We start from the raw sequence: 22642 nt of genomic DNA, 5'->3' as shown, positions 1-22642 counted from the left end.
CATCTCGCCTCTCCTCTTCAGATGAAGAGGAGGACGGCCGTGACACCTACAGGTTATGCAAAATGTGCTATTTAGTAATTATCCAGTTTCCTCAAGGAGAAAGCCCCCACTTATGTCAAAGATACACTTAACAAAAATATAAACGCAACATGTAAAGTGTTGGTCCCATGTTTCATGAGCCGAAATAAAAGATCCCAGAAATTTTCCAAATGTACAGAATGCTTATTTCTCTCAAATTTGGTGCAGTGATTTCTTTACATCTCTGTTAGTGAGCATTTCCCCTTTGCCAAGAGTATCCTGACAGGTGTGGCATATCAAGAAGCTGATTAAACAGCGTGATCATTACACAGGTGCACCTTATGCTGGGGACAATAAAAGGCCACTCTAAAATGTGCAGTTGTCACACAACACAATGCATTCTGACTGCAGGAATGTCCACCAGAGCTGTTGCCAGAGCATTGAATGTTCATGTCTCTACTATACAGTGCATTCAGAAAGTATTAAGACCCTCTGACTTTTTCCACATTTTGTTACGTTATAGCCTTATTCAAAAATGTATTAAAAACACAATACCCCATAATGACAAAGCAGAAAGAGCTTTATATATTTTTTTGCAAAAGCATTAACAAAAAAACAGCAATATTACATTTACATAAGTATTCAGACCCTTTACTAAGTACTTTGTTGAAGCACCTTTGGCAGCGATTACAGACTAGATTATTCTTGGGTATGACACTACAAGCCTAGCACACCTGTATTTGGGGAGTTTCTCCCATTCCTCTCTGCAGATCCTCTCAAGCTCTGTCAGGTTGGATGGGGAGCGTGGCTGCACAGCTATTTTCAGATGTTCGATCGGAACATTCAGACTTGTCCCGAAGCCACTCCTGTGTTGTCTTGGCTGTGTGCTTAGGGTTGTTTTCCTGTTGGAAGGTGAACTTTCACCCCAGTCTGAGGTCCTGAGCACTCTGGAGCAGGTTATCATCAAGGATCTCTCTGTACTTTGCTCCATTCATCTTTACCTCAATCCTGACTAGTCTCCCAGTCCCTGCTGCTGAAAAACATCCCCACAGCATGATTTTGCCACCACCATGCTTCACCGTAGGGATGGTGCCAGATCTCTTCCAGACGTGACGCTTGGTATTCAAGCCAAAAAGTTATTGGTTTCAACAGACCAGAGAATATTGTTTTTTACCACTACCACTGGTGGAGTGCTGCAGAGATTCTTGTCTTTCTGGAAGGTTCTCCAATCTCCACAGAGGAACTCTAGAGCTCTGTCAGAGTGACCATCAGGTTCTTGGTCACTTCCTTGACCAAGGCCCTTCTCCCCTGATTGCTCAGTTTGGCCAGGCGGCCAGCTCTAGGAAGAGTCTTCGTGGTTCCATTTAAGAATGAAGGGACCTTCAATGCTGCAGACATTTTTTGCTACCTTTCTCCAGATCTGTGCCTCGACAAAATCCTGTCTCGGAGCTCTACGGACAATTCCTTTGACCTCATGGCATGGTTTTTGCTCTGACATGCACTGTTAGCTGTGGAACATTATATAGATAGGTATGCCTTTCCAAATCATGTCCAGTCAATTGCATTTACCACAGGTGGACTCCAATCAAGTTGTAGAAACATCTCAAGGATTATCAATGGCAACAGGATGAGCTCAATTTCGAGTCTCATTAGCAAAGGGTCTGAATACTTATGCAAATATCAAAAAACATGTTTTCGCTTCGTCATTATGTGGTATTGTGTGTGGATTGATGAGGGGAAAAAATAATTTAATCAATTTTAAAATAAGGCTGTAACGTAAGAAAATGTGGAAAAAGTCAAGCCGCCTCCAATAGGAATTTGGCAGCATGTCCAACCGGCCTTACAACCGCAGACCACGTGTATGGAGTCGTGTGGTCGAGCGGTTTGCTGATGTTAACGTTGTGAACAGAGTGCCCCATGGTGGCGGTGGGGTTATGGTATGGACAGGCATAAGCTACGGACAATGAACACAATTGCACTTTATCGATGGCAATTTGAATGGCCAACAGATGCATATCTGTATTCCCAGTCATTCAAAATCCATAGATTAGGGCCCAATGAATTTATTTCAATTGACTGATTTCATCATATAAACTGTAACTCAGTAAAATCTTTGAAATTGTTGCATGTTGCATTTATATTTTTGTTCAGTATAAGAATAAAAAAAAACTGCTACAGTCATGTCTGCCAAAGCACTACAGTAAATACTATAGTATATACATATAGTTATACTATAGTATTTTTTCATGTGGGCCTCTGCTAGGATAATCTCACACAAACTATTATTTTTGTAAATGTAATTTGTGAGGTATTTTTGACGGCTCCTCTTTGTCCTCTGAAGGTAATGCACCAAACCCTAGATCTACAGTGTACAGAGGCATGCCAAACAACCATGGAAGTGAGCTAATTTACAGCCTCTCAAGCTGGTGGTTAAAGCTATTAAGCTAATTTAACAAATTTTTTATTAAACCACAACTGTAATATCACATTGAAATAGAAGGCTTACCATAAAGGACACTTTCAATCATCAAACAATCAATGGTCCTCAAAGAGGCATGGCCACATAGTGTGTCCATATTTGTCTCTCAAAATGCCTTACTGCGGTTGTTTTTTAAATGGATAGCTGGTAATTACTTTAGCCCTTTCATTACCTCCCCATAGCATCCCACCTGTCACTATCAATCCCTGCCTTCCTTTTTGGGTCAAATTATTTAATTTCATATTTTAATAAATACATACTGTAGTGCATTGAATTGGGAGGCTGGTAGAACATGGTGTTCCTGTGTGCCCAAGGGAAAGCCTGCTATGGTTTTATTATTCCAACTCAGACATTCATGGTCTTGGTCAAACCTCTGAGGTGACATTCTCTATAGCTCTCTGTGATTTTGCCACCTTAGGTCAGGGGTAGGCAACCTTGTTCCTGAAGTGCTGCAGGTATTGCAGGATTTTGTTCCAACTGGGCACCACACCTGACCAACTGAGCTAATTGATCAGTTCAGTCATTGCCTAAATTGAACGCACCTGATCTTCCAATCAAAAACATGAAGCACCTGCACTCCAGGATCAGGGTTGCCTTCACCTGCCTTAGGTGATACCTCCATCAAGGTGAAAAAAAGCATTCATTATGTTCTGAATTCCATGTCACCTACTTCTCCACCTCACCATGGCTAATGAAAGGCCTATTGAGCTAAACCAGTAATGTAGCTCATCCACACAAGAGAACACACAGGATAGGGTACATCTACAACTTTAATTTCTCAAAAAGGAAAATAGAAATGTTTTTCAGAGAGTGAAATGGGTGAAGGGGTAAATGTTGGCAAGGGAAACAAAGGGCCAAATGTGTCATGTCAAGAACCCCCCCCCAAAAGGCTCAAGAGGGTGTGAGGAGGGAAGCTGAAGGTGAAAGAAAGTGGAGTCATAGTGACAACACCCCCCCCCACGTCCCTGGTTCTATTGTGTTGAGGGGTGTCTAACTATTTGTATCCCTCCATCAAACTCTGCTGTCCCTCCTGTCAATCTCCATGCATTCCACAGCAGAGCCCCCCAACCATCCTCTCACCCACCCCGGTTCCAGCCCCAGCCACCCTATCACCCTAACCCTGGTCCCAGCCCCAACCACTCTCACCCTCACTCTTGCTATTTTACGATTCAGGTATTGATTGGTGTGAACCACAATGTGCGGTCAGCAAGCTAAGTCATGTAGAAGTAAAGGGCAGGGATGATCTATAAAGGACGATCAAATGTGTCAGAGTGAGACAGATGTGATGTAAGCATTTGGCCCCTCCTGCACCAACATGCGCTTTGTGCCTTCACCCTAACAGGGATTAGGTGACCCACCCTCCAACATCAATCCCATGGCTAATGTGTGTGGTGGTGGGGATGAGGGGGTTCTGGGGAGGTTAAAGTCTGTGTGTGTGGGGTAGGTGGGGTATAGCAAAACAGAATATATAGTGACAATTTTAGAAAAAACTAAATTCGGAGACAGACTATCCCAATTTAACCCCTGATAAGACTCCAGATGATGTTAATATGCTCCCTAATCCATTTTGTAGGTGAGTGTGGCAATTCTCCACCATATGTGTGGAATAGTGGACCCATCATGCATAGGCCCTGAGGATGAGTAGGTCACCCACTCAAGGGTAGAAGAGTCTCGTTGAATTCAATAATCCAACAATTTCTCTATCCCAACACAAAGGCTTAAGGCCTGCATACTCTTGAAAGGGTTCCCTAATTCATCTTCTTAATATATATTTGTTCATATATCGGGTATTTTTCCACTGTACGTAGAGACACATACTCATTATGTTTCAAAGCAGACTGAATATACAAATCAAAGTTCTACATAAAGCTGTTGTTTAGAAAACTCATGAGTTCCTAGAGTACCTGGCCCATCTGCCAGTCTGTGGAAAAATTAATTGCTCCATTTGGCCATTCATTTGGGGATGGCTAGTCTGACAATGTCATTACCCTTCTCTGTCTTAGACATTCCCAATCCTGTTGAATTCACATCCACTTCAGACAAAAACTTCAGTGTTTGTCTATTCACATCTTTCTATGTCATGGAAGGATGAAGGGTCAGAAGTGGTAGGTGGTGACCCAATTTCCTCTTAGACACGATCACACCCATTAAAGATGACCTACTAGTGCATGTTTCATTTTTCTCAGTGAAGTACAAGATCACAGGATAACCTCTCACTCACACGCCCAGCAGTATCAGAGAGGAAAGTGGTAGACAGGAAATAACACAACAGTGACATTTAGTGGTTGTCACTATACTACTAGGTCACTCTGGGAATTTTAAATGTTCTACTATTTCAACCTTTTTGATTATATTTTATTAGAACAATGACACATTGCAAAACTGATGAAAAAGATTAAACAGGAGGGGATCAAACTAGGTAATCTGTAAGGAATTGTAAATTACTTCACCAGCATTACATTGTAAATAATCAAACATTAAAAAGTCAGCAGCAGTTACAAATCAGTCAGTGTGTTAATCAAACAGATGTCCCAGGATGGGTCTGCTGTCTTTCCCTTTTCTGCTCCCCCTCTCCGATATCCCTTCTTTACTAGATAGGTCCTCTTCAGATTCGCTTCTCACTGGCTGGGCTAGTGCATAAACCCTCCTCTTTCTGATAACAGGGACAGTTTGAGCTGTTTCAGAGGGAAAAATACTATTAGCTTCTGTGAATTGAGCTGTCCTTGCTGATCACATGACCAAGATGATAAAGTAAGAACTTTAAAAAACATGCATAGACATAACCACACTTCTGTATATTGTAAGAGGGACCACTTTTCAAACAGGGCACTAGGAGGTGTCTACTCATCGAGAGGAATGTACCCAGGGGTTCTGAGGTTCGTTACCCAGGGGGGATGGTTGTGTTCTGCGCTGTGTAGGACTAGCCGTCCATGGATCCTCCTCCAGATTATGGGGGATCCCCCAGCTCTGCACTGGGGTGGATGGAACTGCAAAGTCTGTAATTTTAAGTGTGTCCACAAAGTCACCAAGGACCTCACAACTCACTGTTGCCACACCCTTTAGCCTACCCTAGCAAATGGAACTTCAGTAGCCTACAGCTTATGTGCTTATAATAAGTTAGAGGGCTGTGTAGGCCTGCTTTTGCACTGTATTAAATAGACTAAGATGTGGGCTCATAGTGGAAGTGTACTTTATTTCAGGGTGTTTTCACCATACTAATGAAGCTTCATTGAAATCCTGTCTAGGAGATGGGCAACAAGTCTCAAAATGCAAGCCTTTAGACCAGTGTGGTGTCAAAATAACCCTGTGCGAGGGTCCAATCCGAAGGGGAATCGAACTCAATATACTTTAAAATGACTAAAACCAAATCAAAACTGTGTAGAAATGATAATGGACCTACATTTATACAATTTCAAGACTCCTGTCTAGCTCGCTAATAAATCACTGAAATTAAAGCTAGACAGTCAGTTCGCAAATATAAAAACTAATATAAAGTGTGGCCCTCTGGACCACTGGTGTAGCACACACCCCTGCAGCCCACACAAGGCAGGGGGGTCCACGCACTTTGGGGGCCTCCAACCCTTAAAAAGGTCAGGCCCCCCAGATAGCAGATGAACACAAACATTTTATAATTACAGGAAATTAGCTTTAAACTGCTAAATGTTCTCTCAGCCTCATGGCAAAATGTGCAGAACAGCAGGAAATTAGCTCAGAGATTCTTGAAAGTTGGGACAATCCTTGTCCGGCAAGGAAACTTGATATAGATATATATAAAAAAAACATAACATGTGCATTTAGGGGAATATTATAAGGGAAAATATTTGTTTTTGGAATTCTCAATATTATTCATTTTCATGTCGGCTCTATGCCTGTAAATGCCCTTGTCCGGAGCAAAGGATCCAGATTTCATTCTCTCCAAAAAAGTGTTTTAAATTATAAAAACTGCCAATAAGGGGATATTAACTGAAAAATTACATTATGTAGTTTCTTGCAATAGCTCTCTGTGATTTTAAAGAATATTTCTTAAGACTGATCCCTAAAAGAAGTGTCTGGAGATTTGGTCAACTCCATCAGATTTGCCTAAAATTCTAAATTAACCAAGAATGAGCAGGGTCAGCTATACCATAAGGACTTATACACTGGTATAAAGGATTTGGAGACAGGCACAGGAATACACAAAAGGGGTTTTTAATACACCCAAAACAAACATGTAAACAAAACACCCAAACAAAAGAGCGAGGGTAAACCTCGTTGAATGACGATACCCGTAATACACAATATATAAATCTGCACCACCACATAGGTACTCACACAACCAACAGACATGGGAACAATAACCGACAAAGACAGAGGGCACATATAACATACTAATCAGGGGAAATGGGAACCAGGTGTGTGTAATCAGACAAGACAGTCCGGGGTTGATGATAATGAATCCCGTTCAGTGAAGCCTAGAAAGCCGGTGACGTAGACCTCTGGAACTGGTGAACAGAATGAGCAGCAGTACCGGGGGGATCCGTGACAAACACCCCAACGTCCTCATTACATGTAGTGAAACAAGACCACTCATGGTTTGTAATGTTCTCTACTTTTGATAGATTTAAAACAAACAATATATCGGAATCCCCACGTAACAACCATAAACTGTCAGCCCATCAGCCTAATAGTTTAAGATAGAATTAATTATTTATTTTTCAAATATGCAACTATTGAAAAACAAAAGTGCTACTGTATAAACCACTTGAATGAAGAACAAAAAGCAATTTGTCAACACCGTAAAATAAACTAAGATTTTTGTCTAACGTCAACTCCTTCATGGTGTTGAAAGATCTGATAACCATTATTTTATTGGGGATTTTCAAATGAATAATTTTTCATATTTAAAAAAAAAATTGTACTTAACTTTTATTTTTAGTATCTGTTGTCAACTCCGTCACCGATGGAGTCAAAGTATTTAGTGTGCTTGACCTAAGGGATGTTTGCTTGATTTATTTAAATATAGAAAAAGAATGTCAAAATGCTAACGAAATTAGCCCTGGAGCATTTAATAGTGCTATATAAAAAATAATTAAAAGACGTTTGGAGTTGTGCATTACATATTTGAATAATCTAAATGTTAGAATTAAACTATCAATGCCTAACCCTAACCCGGACGACGCTAGGCCAATTGTGCGTGGCCCCACGGACCTCCCGCTCGCGGCCGGCTGCGACAGAGCCTGGGCGCGAACCCAGAGCCTCTGGTGGCACAGCTAGCGCTGCGATGCAGTCACCAGGGCCACCCGGTAGGCTTTATGACAAATATTTGTGGGAAAAAAGTTGCGAATCGTTCAAGAATCCCTGAGCTCTAAAACAGCAACATTATCCATCAATAATACTGCGCACTTTTCTCTCTGCCCATTTAAGAAAAAATAAAAGTCCTTGCTCGAACCTTGTGGGGGTCACGCGAAACTGTGCTACACCCCTGCTTTAGACATTGTAATGTGAAATAAAGCAGGCCAGTTGAGCTGATGACAGTGCAGTGTGCATCAGTAATTCCATCACTTACTGCTGAGTGGAGAGCTTTGGGTGCTGACTGATCCAGTGACATAAGGAGACCGCGGTACTCCCTGGTCTGTTGTGCTCCTCGCGGGACCTGCAGTATGGTTAAAATATTCTCACTAGTTAAACATAGCAGGCAGCACTGTGTATATGTAACGTTTCTTACTATAGCAACATTTAAAAACATATTTGCTATAGCTACTCACAAGGAGAACATACAACATTAACCTGTCTTGCTATCTCATCACTTACCAGATGAGGTCGCTAGGCCCATTTCAAACCACTCCAGACCAGCGCTGGTCTCTGTGATGTCGGGTACTTGAGGAGACGGTGACTCAGGGCTAGGATAAGAAATTCTCGTTGCGAATTCTCGGTTGAGGTTTTGATTAGGCGTGTCGTCATTTCGCAATAAAACACCTGGTATTAAAGGCATTGAGTCCATAGCTAACTAAATAAGATGAACTTGGGCTAGTCCTAAAGTGAACAACCTGCGCGCAGGACGGCTGGTAACCATTCTGTGTAGGGACGATATTAGCTAGCTATGTTAACTGGCTAACTTGTTAGCTAGCTATTTCTTGCATCTTCTGCGCCAAACGTTGTTTAAACGCGGTCTATCTTGCTACTAGCGGTTGATTAGTGTGAGAACAACTTAAAGGCCATGTTTCAAATAAATAAATTAGCCAATAATATAAATAAAACATACACCCTTTGCAAATTGCTGCTAGATTTAAAAAAAAATAAAAAATAAAGTGAAGCACATGCTCTAGTAAGTAAACGCCCCCTCAAGTGTATGACGCAGCCTGTGCTTTTGCCAGCACCTACACCTTTCCTGTGAAGTTCGTTCAGGTGAAGACGCTGGTTCTACAAACAAGTAGATAGTTATTACTCCATGGCCTGAAGTACTGGAATAAAACAAAAATGATCTGCTTCAAGGTAATTGTCTCTTTTATATGCATACATAATTTTTGTTGGTGAAAGGCATGCACTTGGCATTGCTAGCTGGCTTCTGATTTATCCATCCTAATTTACTATCTAACAACTGACAAATTGTGTCAGGCAGATGCATGGGGAAAACGAATAGCTATAATTGCAGTGGTGGAAAAAGTACCCAATTGTCATATTTGAGTAAAAGTAAAGGTACCTTAATAGAAAATTACTCAAGTAAAAGTCACCCAGTAAAATTCTACTTGAGTTAAAGTTTTTGGTTTTAAATATACTTAAGTATCAAAAGTAAATGTGGCCTCCCGAGTGGCGCTGCGGTCTAACATGCTTACCTGACTGCACGCACATCATGTGCATGTTGATTTTTGTCCCCCCACATCAGAGACGATCAGGACACACAGTTTGAAATATCAAAACAAACTCTGAACCAACTATATTAATTTGGGGACAGGTCAAAAAGCATTACATTTTTATGGCAATTTTAAATAGCTCTTGCTGTTGCTAGCTAATGCTAAGAGTTTTGTCCTGGGATATAAACATTGGATTGTTATTTTACCTGAAATGCACAAGGTCCTTTACTCTGACAATTAATCAACCGGTAAAAGTTTGTTTTCTAGTAATCTCTCCTCCTTCAGGCTTCTTCTTTGGACTTTATTTGGGGGTTGGCAACCAACTTAAGGTGCATTACCGCTACCGACTGGAGCGTAGACCTCAGTTCATCTTTCAATCACCCATGTGGGTATATGCTCCTAAAAACCAATGAGGAGATTGCATGTGGTTAAATGCTGCTAAAAACATGCACGCTGACACGGTCGCCAGGTGTACGGTGTTTCCGCCAACACATAGGTGCTGCTGGCTTCTGGGTTAAGCGAGCATTGTTTCAAAGAACCAGTGCGGCTTGGCGGGGTCGTGTTTCTGTGGACGTGTCGTGTTTCTCTCGACCTTAACCTCTCCCGAGTCCATACGGGAGTTGCAGCGATGGGACAAGACTGTAACTACCAATTGGATTCCACGAAATTAGGGAGAAAAAGGGGTATGTAAAAAAAGTTTAATGTAATTTCTAAAATATACTTAAGTATCAAAACCACAGCCGTGACCGGGAGGTCCGTGGGGCGACGCACAATTGGCCTAGCGTCGTCTGGGTTAGGGAGGGCTTGGCCGGTAGGGATATCCTTGTCTCATCGCGCACCAGCGACTCCTGTGGCGGGCCGGGCGCAGTGCGCGCTAACCAAGGTTGCCAGGTGCACGGTGTTTCTTCCGACACATTGGTGCGGCTGGCTTCCGGGTTGGATGCGCGCTGTGTTAAGAAGCAGTGCGGCTTGGTTGGGTTGTGTATCGGAGGACGCATGACTTTCAACCTTCGTCTCTCCCGAGCCCGTACTGGAGTTGTAGCGATGAGACAAGATAGTAGCTACTAAACAATTGGATGCCACGAAATTGGGGAGAAAAAACGGGGTAAAATTTAAAAAAATATATATATATTAAAACCAGACGGCACAATTTATTTACGGATAGCCAGGGACACACTCCAACACTCAAACATCATTTAGTGAGTCCGCCAGAGGCAGTAGAGAAGACCAGGGATGGTCTCTTGATAAGTGTGTGAATTGGACCATTTTCCTGTCCTGCTAAGCATTCAAAATGTAGTGAGTACTTTTGGTTGTCAGGAGAAAATGTATGGAGTACAAACCACATTATTTTCTTTAGGAATGTAGTGAAGTAAATGTTGTCCAAAATATAAATAGTAAAGGACAGACCCCCCCCAAAATGACTTAAGTAGTACTTTAAAGTAATTTTACTTAAGTACTTTACACCACTGTATAATTGCTAAGCCATCCAAAGTTTATGAAACTGCTGGGGGAAAGTTAGCTAACATTACATAACTCCCACTATCAGTCTTGAGTTCACTGCATTAGCTAGCAAGGTGGACGGTAGCTAGCTACAGTAGGTTTCTAGAAAATAACACTTAATTTGCTAGCTATATGACAATTGGGAATACTTCTTGTCAAACTACTTAATTCCCATGCTGTTTATTGATACACTAGTGACAGCAAGAAAAATGCCCCTCTTGATTACACTGCAAAAGGGCTGTTTTGTTATTATTTGGCTGAATAGTCTTGTGCATATTTATATTAGTTTCATTAGTTAGCTAAGTTACTGACTGACTAGGCTAATTCATGTTTTTGGTGTTGCATTTCAGATGGAGAGGGAGTTAGACCACTAGAAAGCAGTTGGATGTTGGATGTTCTTATAGGCACTTTAGTATTGCCAGTGTACCTTTGATGATCTTCATATGGTGGCAATCAGAAGACATTCATTTACTCAATAAATGTTCCTTTTGTTCGATGAAGTCTCTTTATATCCAAAAACCTCCGTTTTGTAAGCACGTTTTCTTCAGTAATCCACATGCTCAAAAGCAGTCAAAACAATCATACAAAAAAATCAAAATTGTATCCGTAAAGTTCATAGAATCATGTCAAACCTCAGGTTGTTTTTTTGCCTAAATGATATATAATATTTCAACCGGACAATAACGTCGTCAATATAAAAGGTAAACAAGAAAAGCAAATGCGCATGAAAAAACTCTGCGACACGTTAGGAACCTCTCGTTCAGACTGGTCTTACTCTCTCATTTATAAGAACACAATCCTGAAACGATTTCTAAAGACTGTTGACATCTAGTGGAAGGCATAAGAACTGCAAATTGAGTCCTATGTCAATGGATACTGTAATGGCATTGAATAGAAAACTACAAAACCAACAAAACTACTTCCTGACTGGATTTTTCTCAGGTTTTCGCCTGCTAAATCAGTTCAGTTTAAAAAAATGTAGAACTAAGAACAGATATAGCCCTTGGTTCACTCCAGACCTGGCTGCCCTTGACCAGCACAAAAACATCCTGTGGCGGACTGCAATAGCATCGAATAGTCGTCGCGATATGCAACTTTTCAGGGAAGTCAGAAACCAATACACGCAGTCAGTCAGCAAAGGCTAGCTTTTTCAAACAGAAATTTGCATCCTGTAGCTCTAACTACAAAACGTTTTGGGACACTGTAAAGTCCATGGAGAACAAGAGCACCTCTTCCCAGCTGCCCACTGCACTGCACTGATAATTTCAATAAGCATTTCCCTATGGCTGGCCATGCTTTCCTCTTGGCTACCCCAACCCCGGTTAACAGCTCCGCGAACCTCGCAGCTACTTGTCCAAGCCTCCCCAGCTTCTTCTTCACCCAAATCCTGATAGCAGATGTTCTGAAAGAGCTGCAAAACCTGGACCTGTACAAATCAGCTGGGCTAGACAATCTGGACCCTCTCTTTCCAAAATTATCCGCCGCTATTGTTGCAACCCCTATTACCAGTCTGTTCAATCTCTCTTTCGTATCGTCCGAGATCCCTAAAGATTGGAACGCTGCCGTGGTCACCCCCCTCTTCAAAGGGGGTGAAACTTTAGACCCAACCTGTTATAGACCTTATCCATCCTGCCCTTCTAAAATCTTCAAAAGCCAAGTTAATAAACAGATCACTGACCTATTTCGAATCCCACCGTACCTTCACCGCTGTGCAATTCGGTTTCCGAGCAGGTCACGGGTGCACCTCAGCCACGCTCAAGGTACTAAACAATATCATAACCGCCATTGATAAAAGACAGTACTGTGCAGCCATCTTCAACCACCTGGCCAAGGCTTTCGACTCTGTCAATCACCGTATTCTTATAGGCAGACTCAACAGCCTTGGTTTCTCAAATGACTGCCTCGCCTGGTTCACCAACTACTTCGGAGGGCCTGTTGTCCAGACCTCTGGTAGTCTCTATGGGGGTACCACAGGGTTCACTTCTCGGGCCGACTCTTTTCTCTGTATATGTCAATGATGTCGCTCTTGCTGCGGGTGATTCCCTGATCCACCTCTATGCAGACGACACCATTCTGTATACATCTGACCCTTCTCTGGACACTGCAAACCTCCAAATGAGCTTCAATGCTATACAACTCTCCTTCCATGGCCTACAACTGCTTTTAAACGCTAGTAAAACTAACTGCATGCTTTTCAACAGCTCGCTGCCCCCGCCAGCCCGACTAGCATCACTACTCTGGACTGTTCGGACTTAGAATATGTGGACAACTACAAATACCTTTACAATACAAATACCTACCAACTACAAATACCAACTACAAATACTGCATCGCAGTGCTAGCTGTGCCACTAGAGATTCTGAGATTCTGGGTTTTCAATCAGGAACTCAGCGATCACTGCCTCATTGCCTGCATCCGCTATGGGTCTGCGCCCCATGGGCCTCTCGGTCGCAGCCGGCCGTGACCAGGAGGCCCATGGGGCGGCACATAATTGGCCCAGCATCGTCCGGGTTAGGGAGGGTTTGGCCGGCAGGGATATCCTTGTCTCATCGCGTACTAGAGACTCCTGTGGCGGGCCGGGCGCAGTGTACGCTGACACGGTTGCCAGGTGTACAGTGTTTCCTCCGACACATTGGTGCGGCTGGTTTCCGGGTTGGATGGGCATTGTGTCAAGAAGCAGTTGGTTGGTTAGGTTGTGTTTCGGAGGACGCATGGCTCTCGACCTTCGCCTCTCCCAAGTCCGTACGGGAGTTGCAGCGATGAGACAAGACTGTAACTACTACCAATTTGGATACCACGAAATTGGGGAGGACAAATTGGTAAAAAAAGATTAACCTAGAATCGTCTTTCTATTTCTCAACAAAGCCTCCTTCACTCACGCCACCAAACATACCCTAGTAAAACTGACTATCCTACCGATCCTCGACTTTGGCGATGTCATTTACAAAATAGCCTCCAACACTCTACTCAGCAAATTGGATGTAGTCAATCACAGTGCCATCCGTTTTGTTACCAAAGTGCCTTATACCACCCACCACTGCGACTTGTATGCTCTAGTCGGCTGGCCCTCGCTACATATTCTTTGCCAGACCCACTGGCTCCAGGTCATCTATAAGTCTTTGCTAGGTAAAGCTCCACCATACCTAAGCTCACTGGTCACGATAACAACACCCACCCGTAGCACGCGCTCCAGCCGGTATATCTCAATGGTCATCCTCAAAGCCAACACCTGCTTTGGCTGCCTTTCCTTCCAGTTCTCTCCTGCCAATGACTGGAACGAATTGCAAAAATTGCTGAAGCTGGAGACTTATATTTCCCTCACTAACTTTAAACATCTGCTATCTGAGCAGCTAACTAATTCCTGCAGCTGTACACAGCCCATCTGTAAATAGCCCAACGAATCTACCTACCTCATCCCCATATTGTTTTTATTTACTTTACTGCTCTTTTGCACACCAGTATCACTACTTACACACCATCATCTGCTCATCTATCACTCGTGTTAATCTGCTAAATTGTAATTACTTTGCTACTATGGCCCATTTATTGCCTTACCTCCTCACGCCATTTTCACACACTGTATATATATACTTTTTTACATTTTATTCTATTGTGTTATTGACTGTACGCTTGTTTATGCCATGTTTAACTCTGTTGTTGTTTGTGTCGCACTGCTTTGCTTTATCTTGGCCAGGTCGCAGTTGTAAATGAAAAACTTGTTCTCAACTAGCCTACCTGATTAAATAAAAGTGAAATAAAAAATGTATTTTTTAAATCTTGATATTACTGTAATGTTGTGTTCCATGTTATAGCCTAGAATTTGTATTGTCTGTTATATTGTCACCAAACAAATGAAAATGTGTTGATTGTCTAAATGTGAATAAAATGTAATACACATTGTGTGCTACAAATGGGTTATTGTTGGGGATTTCAACACTGACAATTTTAGAGGCTTAATCTGTGACTGAGAAACCGGTCCTTAATGAGCAAGTACCCCAGACACCAGTTATCAAATGCCAAGTACATTTGACTGCAATGCATATTGTTTACCCAGTAATTTATGTGAACTGATGTACATGCATATTCTAATCCTTTTCTGTACAGTAAGAGTTGTTGTCCTTTGTGATTGAATCCAATTCTGTTCTTTACATGCTTACTGACAAAAGCAACACAAACGTTACGAATGAAATAAATACACTGCAGGCTGTAGTGATGCTGATATGCAATCAATTACCATACAGTAAAAATCTCTGGACTCCATTTAATCGCATCTGTTATAATTCCATGTTGCACAATCACAAATAATGAGGAAGGTACAGGGGCATGAAGTAATGGTAAACAACAGAGCATTTCCCATATGCTGCAAAAACACCTATGTTCTCATTATAGTAGCCAGCCTATGCACTCACTACCTGGTTATATTTTGAGAAAAATACAAAACCAGACTTGTGAATCTTCGAAAGAGCTTGGGCTTGTATCCAATTTCCTTATCAGGATATTCATTCCTTGCGCCATGTTGATCATGTTCAGCTTCCTGTAGGATAAGTGGTATTTCGATAGCATCCCCTTCATCGACAATCGAGAGAAATAGTAATGGTGTCTTATTGTAGGCACTAACTCTGCCATGGTTCTTTGTACAAAGCCTATGAGGAAGAGGAGAGGCGTTTTTGTATAAACGCCGAAAATAAGGTATGTGGTAAACACAAGTTTAGGAAATCATGTCCTATGAGATCATATTCATCAGCTAATGTCGGTTTTTTGTATAAACGCCGAAAATAAGGTATGTGGTAAACACAGGTTTAGGAAATCATGTCCTATGAGATCATATTCATCAGCTAATGTCGGTTTTTGTGAATTTCGAAGAATTTATGGAATAAATAACACAAACCACATAAAGGCTTCATAATTCATAAAGGTCATGTTATCTGACTGCTATTATCTCATGGAACAAAACGTATAAATTCTCCTAAGCGTGTTAAATTCAGGCTTTATTCCAAAACTATTCTTTCCCAATTAATTTTTCCCATGGGAATGGCTGAACGAACCAGCTGTAATTTATTTCCGTGTTTTAGGAATACACGCTGGCGAGCTCTATTTAGGCAAATTCCATGTCTGCCATTATTGCGTTTCCTAGAAACTACACAACATGTCCAATTTGCTGTCGGTGCATATGTTCCGTCTACAGACGGCTGCTTTCAGTGTACCACTCCAACGCGCCCAATGGCTCCGCATTCCAAAACTATTCCCGTTAATCTGTCATGCGTTGCCTGGAAACCCGACGTTGAAATGCATAACACTACATCCGGCAGGAATTAGCATTTTGAATCAAGAAAGGTTCTTCTCATAAGCCAGAATGTTGAATAAAATATTTTCATGTTTACCGGTTTTTTATCGGTGTGCTTGGTCCTTTTTGCGGTAGGAATGTGAGACAATATATCCACAGGAAAGTATAATTACATAAACTTTTCAACGGGCTGGTAGTGGGGAAGGAGAGAAAGATAAGGAGCAGGGCAAGGTGGCACTTTAAACTAGAATATCATGAGAGTCTATTACAAAATATATGTTTGTGTGTATGATTTAGGAGTCTACAATTGTGCATTCACATATCAGTTTAGATATGCCCAGGTATTTTTTTTACATTGAAATACATAGCATACATTTTTCACATGAATAAATCCCAGCACCTCCTCTCTCTCTGTCTTCCTACTGCTCATTTATTTTTTCCTCTCTTACTTCCTTCCCCTTCCCCTTGTGTGCAGTAGGTTGTGGGACAGGGAGGGAGGGAGGTCTACAGTACACTACAGTATTGAGAGCAGGCTGCTGCTGACTCAGCCCAGGCCACCGCATTCATCTATCTGCACTGCAGCACAGTTTTTACCCTCCGTCTTTCCTTCCCTCTCTCATTCAGTGGGCCACTACACACACACACACACACACACACACACACACACACACACACACACACACACACACACACACACACACACACACACACACACACAGCTGTGCTACTTGAGGTATTATCCTTTTAATAAAGATATGGCCAGTTACTGGTTAGATGCTTGCAGACAAGATCCACCACTGACCTTGCTGTGATTTCAGATGACTAGTCTTTCTGTTTATTACTGTAAATCTACACTGAAATTCGTTTAAAGTCTGTGATGAAAACCAAATGAGAAACTTTTTCCTCTCATGTATATACATAAATTGTAGTTAATCATTTTCTAGAAAAAAAAAGACACCACTATGAAGCATAACTGGAAGGCTGCTTTATTGTTTGGAAATTGATTCGTGCTCAAATGAAGACAATCTTTCACTGATTCTCACTTAGTCCCAAGTGGTTGTGCAACACTGTCCTCTCTCTGACTGTATTAGTGGCAAGAGATAACAATGACACTCAAAAAGCTTTAAGAAAATATTTTTGGCAACACAAAAACCCCAACAAATAACAGGTCTCAGTCATGCTACAAAATAAAGGCTACATAAATAATTTCATAAATCCACACCAGAATTGAACCCAAGTGTAAAACAGAAGGCAAGCTCTCTCACCAGCTAAATGATCCGTGAACAGAATACAGAGAGAGCACTTGCAATAGATTACTATAAGATGTTAGTTCTGTTGATCTAGTCTAGGTGATGTTTTCTCTCCATTTTGATTCACTAAACCATTGGGTTTGGATATATCATTTTTACTGATGTATTGTAAAGTCTAAAAAGGCAGCTGAAAGGCACATGCCATTAAGAGATATTGCACCAAGAAACAAATAGAAATAACAAAAGCAATAAACCTTGAAATTATCAGATGCATTGTTTAGAAAATAACAATAAATCCAAACTGCACTGGTGTGTTTAGGGGGAACCTGGAGGAAGGTCAGCGCTAAAACAAGTAAAAAGCTGTCACACAAGGCGACCTGAGGCTCAGGATACCGGGGCATAATGACCGGCCAGCGCCGGCTTGTCTCAGGGTGGAGAGTGTGTGTGTGTACAGTATGTATGGGTTTGTGTGTTTATATTCAGCTGGAAGAGGTGGGAGAAGTTGTGGGCAAGACATCTTCACACATGTACAAAAGGGTGTGCTGGTAGTGCAATCCTCTCACCAACGCAGGCTACACAATCCTCAGCAAGCAGCCATAGTACGCTGTTCCCCAGTACATAGTGATCCTGGGCAGGCCAGAGTTTTGGTCATTCACTGAACATATTGCACACAAAAAAGAAATGGGAGTTATTACAGTCGGGTGCACTGCATTCTCCCCAGTACAAGGAGCGGAAGGGAGAGTTGAGGACATATATTAGAATATATATATTATATATTCTGTGTGTGTGTGTGTATAGCTCTATATATGTATTGATTTTTATTTATCGTTTTTTTCTTTTTAATATAGATTTTTTATTTACTCCCTTTTTTAATGTGAAAAGTGACTCCAAAAATCTACTCCACCTAACAAATGTGTCAGAGTCTAACAAGTGTGACAAGGGGTGTCAGCTGGAAGCCATTCTATTTACGGTTATTCATATTAGATTAATAGCAGTAGTTTAAGTATTTCTGTATTTACAAAAAACTACGCATGCATGCACGCATAAAATAAAATGATATATTACATTATTTATAGTCTCTTAAAAAGTTCATTCTTAACTTCAGCAATTTGTGCCGTTTCCAACACAGCCTGAACTGTACATAATTTTTTCTCATTTTGTTTTTCAAATTGATTTAAGGTTTTTACATTTTTCTGTTTATACATTTATACATGTATATCCTTGATGGGGATGGAGAAAAATGGACAGCAGTTGCTTTTATGCTTATCATTCAGAGTTTTATTTGGTTCAACTTAACACCCACACTGATTTTGGAGATCTCATGCAGCAACTAGACCATAGAACTTGAGAAGGGGATTGGGGATTTATTCATAAACAGGAAGGTAGTGACATCACTGCACAACAGGAAGTGCAAAAGCTTGGGTGTCTTCTTAACGTGTTACGGCTCAGTACCTTTACAATGCATCAAGTGCTCTGTTCATTATTTGGTATTTGTTACGAGATATACTTGCTAGGTAAGTGGAGTAAAATGGCCGATGAGAGGTTTTGGAGCACATTTTAATCAAATTTCAAATTATGGGGCTTGCTCTCTCGTGCTCACATACCTGTTTTGCCTCTCATAGAATTTAGTGTTCTGCTCAAACTAACATATCCATTTTCCCTTTCATGACATCTCCTCACATTGTTTCCTAAGTACCTATGACTGATATTTGGGTGAGCAGTATTATTGTTATTGTTGTATTTTATTCAGACCTAACCTAAATCCATAGCTACACAACCACTAATATAATTTACTATTGATACAAACGCTGCCCTTACAAGCGAGCGAAATGTTGCTTTTTCACTGAGATGCTTCTAGCCCTATATTTCTAAATGTCTTTTACAGGAAGCTCTAAAGTGGCCCCTGATAGACTGGCTGCCCTAGCTATTGCCAGCCGAGACCATTGTCGAATAGGGTAGCATAACATCACACAAAATCATAGGAAAATGTGTTTCATAAATACTCTCATCACATTAACTTGCATTTAGTTGCAGAGCTCATTATAATACATCTGTAATATCTCCTGAGATAAAGGGGTGAACTCTTCAAGCATTGCGTACAGTTCTAGGATCTCTGTCTAACAATGACAGCAAAAAACAGAATAGGCAGCAGGGGGTACTGTTCACCCACTCCCATTCCAAGGACAAGGGGTGACGATGAGCAACAAGGCTTCTCCACATACACCAATTTCTGTTTTTCTCTAATCTCCTAGCACAAGATTAACTCTCTCAACCACATTAAAGAAATGGCTGAAAACACATGTTAAAATGATACAGACTAGATAACCATAACAACATGTACAAATGAATCAGCACATGATAAGGAAATAAAACAGCAGTTATTGGAAACAGAAATACATTATTCTTTCTACACTTAAACCTTGTAGAACAGTTTAAATTTCCCTTAGAGAAAAAAACAGAAATGGAAACCACCTTGCTACATCAATTCCCTGCACACTTAGACACTCCCACAATGCCCTCATCCAACACAAAAACAAAGGCAGATGGCATGGTCGATTAGGTATGTGATATTGCTGCATTCAAATTATATATAAGCTTTTTAAGATTTAAAACGATCCACCAGATCCACTCAATAATACATACACACAGACATCCATTCCCTTCTCTTCTGCATCCCATAGCAGCAATAACATTTTGTATTTCTCCTCATACAATCCACAATGTTGGTATTCATTCCACACAAAGTGTATCATCACAATACTAATGATTTACTTCTAACGTTGAATTTTTGACAGTGGACAACCTCAAACCTATGGTCGAGCCACTGTTGTGGTCTGAGTATTAGTGTCTTGTGGACTATGATTATTCATGCAAGATTTCTGATCAAAACATGCCATCATGCAAGTCATTTCTATGCATTGAACAAGCACAATTATTTATGTATTTGTTTGGAAATATGACTGAGTAAATGTAAGCCCTTGGCCCAAGATGACTCCCTAATCAACAGCCCCTTAACAAATTGGTGTGAAAGCCCATGTAGTAAAAGCCTTTTGATGTGGGTATAACAAAGATAGAAGGTGAGGAAGAGTTATGTGACATGGGAAAATTGTTGATTGTTGTTGTTTTTTTAAACCTTTTTTTGCCGCTCAAATTATGTGGAGATACTATATTCAGCATTAACAACCCAAATGGAAAACCCTTACTTTAGGCTACTATGGGGTTTTGTCTTTCTCTCCTCAGCTGTTCTTCTGTTTGTTCATATAGACTGATAATGTACAGAAATGTGCTCCATGAATGACTAAATTCAATGATACAGAGTCCCTTCTGACTGCTTTTCGAAGGTGATTCTTCAAGTCGAGCAGTATTTCCATGTTTTTCCTGCATAGCTCTGTATTTCCATGGGAATCCATTGCTGGCGGGAATCCCACACATTAGATCCCTTATCAGCGTTTCTCATTCATTCCTCTTAGTGAAAAGTTCTGTTCCTTATGTGTAGTCCACCAGTCAGGGAACTGCCCATTTCTTTCATATTTTGTCTGTTTTTCATTCCATTTTGTTAAGATCAGTAGTCTAGATGCAACAATGTCACACAGTACGCTGATTATGTTTGGTTTAAATCAAGTTCAAGTCTCTTTAAGCTGTAAGAGACGGAGCTGCTTCACTCTGCATCAATAGTATGAAGTCTTTAAACAAAATTATTAATATTATTATTTTTCTTTCTTGCAAATGAAATAATCTGTACATCTGTGTGGGTTAGATGGTTTCCTCTCGCTTTGCTTGAAGTTACATTATTATAATTATTATTGTTATTACTGTTATTATTATTCCAATATTCTAACACTTAGATTCCCTGACGGATTTTTGGTTTCTGCCCTTCTCCTTCCTCCCTGCCTTTCCTTCATTCTCATCCTGTTTTTCCTTGTCAGGTTTGGTTACACTGTCATAGGAGGGGAGAGAGGCAGTGGAGGGCGTGCCCTCCTTCTTTTCCTTTTCCGGATTCGTCCCACCATTCTTTACATTGTTGTTATTGGCCGGTCTGCGCTTGCATTTGAAGCCACGTCTAGCCAGGTAGTTTCGATAGGCCTGCTGGATGATTTTGGCCGACACGTCCTCCTGCTTGCGCCTCAGAGTAGTGGTAATGGGCTCATAAGACACTTTGGACGGGTTCGCCGCAATAAAGCGCTGTTCCATTTGATCCCTCAGCATGTCCAGCTCTCCGGTATCGCCTAGTACCCGCTTGGTGAATGCAAACAGAATGTCGAGGCAGTGGATCCGGTCCCCGCTCACCATGGGCAAGTCCATGGAGATCAGCTCGATGGTGTTGGGCTTTGGAACACGGAGCGGGTGCTCGAGGTAGTCTGCAAAGTCTCCAAGCTTGCCATAGGTGATGAACTGCGAGGCGTCTGGGTCGAACTTCTCCCATATTTCGTAGAAGGTCGTGAAGTCGTCTTCGCTGAGCGGGTCGGCACTCTCTTCAGTTGCAACGCCGAAGTTCTCAAGGATAATGGCAATGTACATGTTGACCACAATTAGGAAGGAGACGATAATGTACATGACGAAGAAGAAAATCCCTACCGAGGGATTGCCGCAGTCGCCTGTATTCGGTGCACCTGGGTTCTCCAGTTGTGGGTCACAGTCTGGGGGGTAGTTGAGAATGGGTAACAACAAACCGTCCCAGCCGGCAGACGTAGTGATCATAAACAGGCAGATCATGCTGTTGCCAAATGTCTCAAAGTTGTACATGTCGTCGATTCCTGCCCCATGCTTGACATAGCCAAAGTTAGACATGCCAAAAATAGAGAAGATGAACATAACCAGGAAGAGTAACAACCCGATGTTGAACAGAGCAGGAAGGGACATCATCAGGGCAAACAGTAGAGTCCGAATGCCCTTGGCCCCTTTGATCAGACGCAGTATTCTGCCGATTCGAGCCAGTCGGATCACCCTGAAGAGGGTTGGAGAGACAAAGTACTTCTCAATGATGTCTGCGAGGAACATGCCTGGATAGAGAAGCAGACAGAAGAGGATAGGGAGAAATGTATTATTGTTGGTATGTTCTGCAACCCTTTTAGCATGTTTCCTTAAATCCATAACACTGTCATATAGACATTTTTAAATAATACAAACTGTCCTGTGACTGTTGGGCCACTAGGGGGAGATGTTAACATATGATCTCACTTTCCCAAGCCTTAAATTTCATATTTATGTGATATTTCTACACAGATTGTTTTTGAAAGAAAACAGAGCAATTCTAGAAATTGAAACAGCAACTCAAGTTCTA

General features: G+C 41.4%; 1 protein-coding gene across 3 annotated transcripts in view; it reads right to left on the bottom strand.

Annotated features, from left to right (window-relative positions):
* Positions 1-17079: 17079 nt before the first annotated feature.
* The window catches only part of LOC110528177 (sodium channel protein type 8 subunit alpha), a 115667-nt gene continuing 110104 nt past the window's right edge, over positions 17080-22642 (bottom strand). For all 3 annotated transcript variants that reach the window (XM_021610033.2, XM_036983720.1, XM_036983721.1), the window contains one exon: positions 17080-22361. In XM_021610033.2, the coding sequence (XP_021465708.1) occupies positions 21196-22361 (1166 nt within the window). In that variant the 3' untranslated portion in view covers positions 17080-21195. The remainder of the gene's footprint in view (positions 22362-22642) is intronic.

The sequence above is a fragment of the Oncorhynchus mykiss genome, chromosome 7 (genome assembly GCF_013265735.2).
Source record: "Oncorhynchus mykiss isolate Arlee chromosome 7, USDA_OmykA_1.1, whole genome shotgun sequence".
Classification (NCBI taxonomy): domain Eukaryota; kingdom Metazoa; phylum Chordata; class Actinopteri; order Salmoniformes; family Salmonidae; genus Oncorhynchus; species Oncorhynchus mykiss.
This window is presented reverse-complemented; position numbering and strand designations above follow the sequence as displayed.